General features: G+C 58.8%; 2 protein-coding genes across 2 annotated transcripts in view; one reads left to right on the top strand and one right to left on the bottom strand.

The window, feature by feature from the left end:
• Positions 1 to 330: 330 nt before the first annotated feature.
• VDBG_05387 (26S proteasome non-ATPase regulatory subunit 11) lies at positions 331 to 1,742 on the top strand (the record flags this gene model as incomplete). Its single annotated transcript, XM_003004228.1, has 3 exons — positions 331 to 512; positions 654 to 673; positions 736 to 1,742. The coding sequence occupies 3 exons, from the start codon at positions 331 to 333 to the stop codon at positions 1,740 to 1,742; spliced, it is 1,209 nt and encodes a 402-aa protein (XP_003004274.1).
• Positions 1,743 to 2,143: 401 nt separating this feature from the next.
• Positions 2,144 to 2,609, bottom strand: part of VDBG_05388 (predicted protein) — a gene marked incomplete at both ends in the record, with an annotated part of 6,402 nt that continues 5,936 nt past the window's right edge. The window contains one exon of the mRNA XM_003004229.1: positions 2,144 to 2,201. Coding sequence (XP_003004275.1) covers positions 2,144 to 2,201 — 58 coding nt within the window. The remainder of the gene's footprint in view (positions 2,202 to 2,609) is intronic.

Genomic DNA, 2,609 nt, shown 5'->3' on the forward strand with positions numbered 1-2,609 from the left:
CACCACAAAGAAGGATCTAAAGCCTGTCTTTGCCAATCAAGCTGGAAAGTCCCACAAAGCATGATCCCCATTATCCACATATCCGGATATCTCGTTACTACTGATTAGTAACAGGCCACCCAAGCAACTGGACGCGAAAGGTGGGAGCTTCAGGCAGCCCAGCTGCATCACCACCAAACCGCCTCAACCCTGTGCTGTACTCTCTGAACGGTCGACCCTCCACGATCCCTCCCACCTCCGACAACAGCAACGCCCCCCGCCGCATCAACACATATACACTCTGCTGCACACACCCCCAACACATACCGCACCACCGACACATCTTCAGCCATGGCTCAGGGCGACTCGGCAAGGGTGCAGGAAGCCCAAAAGCTGGCGAAATCGAACCCTCGTGAAGCGGAGCAGGCCTACAAAGAGATCCTGTCGAAACCGCCATCTGCGACGTCTGATGCCGCCATCAAGGAGTACGAATCGGCGTTGATAAGCTTGGGCGAGCTGTACCGGGATGAGAAGTAAGCTGCACCGAGGGCCGCATGGCGGCTGATGCCACGCTGGCGCATGAGCAGCCGTGATTGACTGACCGCACCAGGAATGCGCAAGCGCTCGTGGATTTGGTGACGACAAGCCGAACGACTCTCTCATCGTTCGCCAAGGCAAAAGACGGCAAAGCTTGGTGAGATGACCCCCTCCACACCCCCCTCATGGACCCGGCGACTCACACTGTGACCTCCCTAGTCCGCCAGCTCCTTGACCTGTTCGATGCCATCCCCAACACCACCGACACACAGATCGCCGTCACCAAGTCATGTATAGAGTGGGCGACCTCCGAGCGCCGGAGCTTCCTGCGCCAGAACCTCGAGACCCGTCTCGTCACCCTCCTCATGGCCAAGCAGTCCTACTACGACGCCCTCACCCTCATCAACGGCCTGCTGCGCGAGCTCAAGCGTCTCGACGACAAGCTTGTCCTCGTCGAGGTCCAGCTTCTCGAGTCGCGCGTCTACCACGCCCTCGGCAACATTCCCAAAGCCCGCGCCGCCCTGACGAGCGCCCGAACGAGCGCCGCCTCCGTCTACACGCCACCCCTGCTGCAGGCCAACCTCGACATGCAGAGCGGCATGCTCCACGCCGAGGACAAGGACTTCAACACGGCCTTCTCCTACTTCATCGAGGCCCTCGACGGCTACCACACGCAGGACGAGCCCGTCAAGGCCACCGCCGCCCTGCAGTACATGCTGCTCTGCAAGATCATGCTCAACCTCGCCGACGACGTCAACAACCTCATGGCCTCGAAGCAGGCCCAGAAGTACGCCGGCCAGAACCTCGAGGCCATGAAGGCCATTGCGCGCGCGCACTCGAACCGCTCCCTCGAGGAGTACGAGCGCGCCCTGACCTCGTACCGCTACGAGCTCGGCTCCGACGCCTTCATCCGCAACCACCTGCGCCGTCTCTACGACGCCATGCTCGAGCAGAACCTCATCAAGGTCATCGAGCCCTTCTCCCGCGTCGAGATTGACCACATTGCCAAGATGGTCGGCCTCGACACCCAGCAGGTCGAGCGCAAGCTCTCCCAGATGATCCTCGACAAGGTCATCATTGGCGTGCTCGACCAGGGCGCCGGCTGCCTCATCATCTTTGATGAGACGCACCGTGACGAGTCGTACGACCACGCCCTGGCGACGATTGAGAAGCTCGGCGGTGTGGTGGACGTGCTCTACACGAACCAGGCCTCGCAGCTGGAGTAGGCCGGGAGAGGGGGGGGGGGGGGCGCGAGCTGTAGTGTAACAACATCATAAATACCGCTGGGGAAAAACCCGGACGCGAATCATTCGATGCCATGTCCATCGCCTGTCGTCTGCTGGGTGCCCCCCTGAAGTGAGCCGTCATCGTGGGTCTGGATCATGTGTGTGAATGTGAAATTCGCGGCTCGTACATTCCTCTAATTCTAGTACCGCCCAGCGCCTCCACGTGAGCAGCATCATGACCAGTTCTTCATGGCACAAGAAGGCATCGAACAACCTGGATGGCATCGCAATGTACTCGCTCATTCATTCATTCAGTGAATCCTATGGTACCTCGACACTCCCTGACACGGGTATCTCCAACACCAAACCCCGCGCGGCGGGTACCAAAACGCCCCTGATATTCAAGTCCATTCCTGGTTGCGCAGACCCTTGTCCCCTGCTTTCGAGAGCGAAAGGCTTCTGTGCTCGGACATGCTAGAACTTCATGACAGCCCTACGCCAAGTGCTCTCAAAGGTCGCAGTGATACCAATCGGCGCTGTAAGGCGATTCCCAATCGTCGTCCCCTTTTCCTAAACGCCTTCGAGAAACCCAAAACAAGAAAAAGCCCCCAAAGGCCTTCGTCGTCCAAACATGACCTCGTTCTCCTCGTGGAAGTGAAAAAGACAAAATGCAACGCTATGCCGCCATAGAATGCTACACAAAGACTCCAAAACCAAAACACCGATACTGGCGAAAAGCCACTCACGTAGCAGCTGTGCCTCTTCCCGTCTGTCATGCGCGCACCCTTAAACTCCCGAGTACTCGTCGTCGTCCTCGTAATCATCCTCCGCAACCTCCTGTGCGTTGGCTGCAGCCTCGGCCTGCGC

The sequence above is a fragment of the Verticillium alfalfae genome, genomic scaffold (assembly GCF_000150825.1).
Source record: "Verticillium alfalfae VaMs.102 supercont1.6 genomic scaffold, whole genome shotgun sequence".
Classification (NCBI taxonomy): domain Eukaryota; kingdom Fungi; phylum Ascomycota; class Sordariomycetes; order Glomerellales; family Plectosphaerellaceae; genus Verticillium; species Verticillium alfalfae.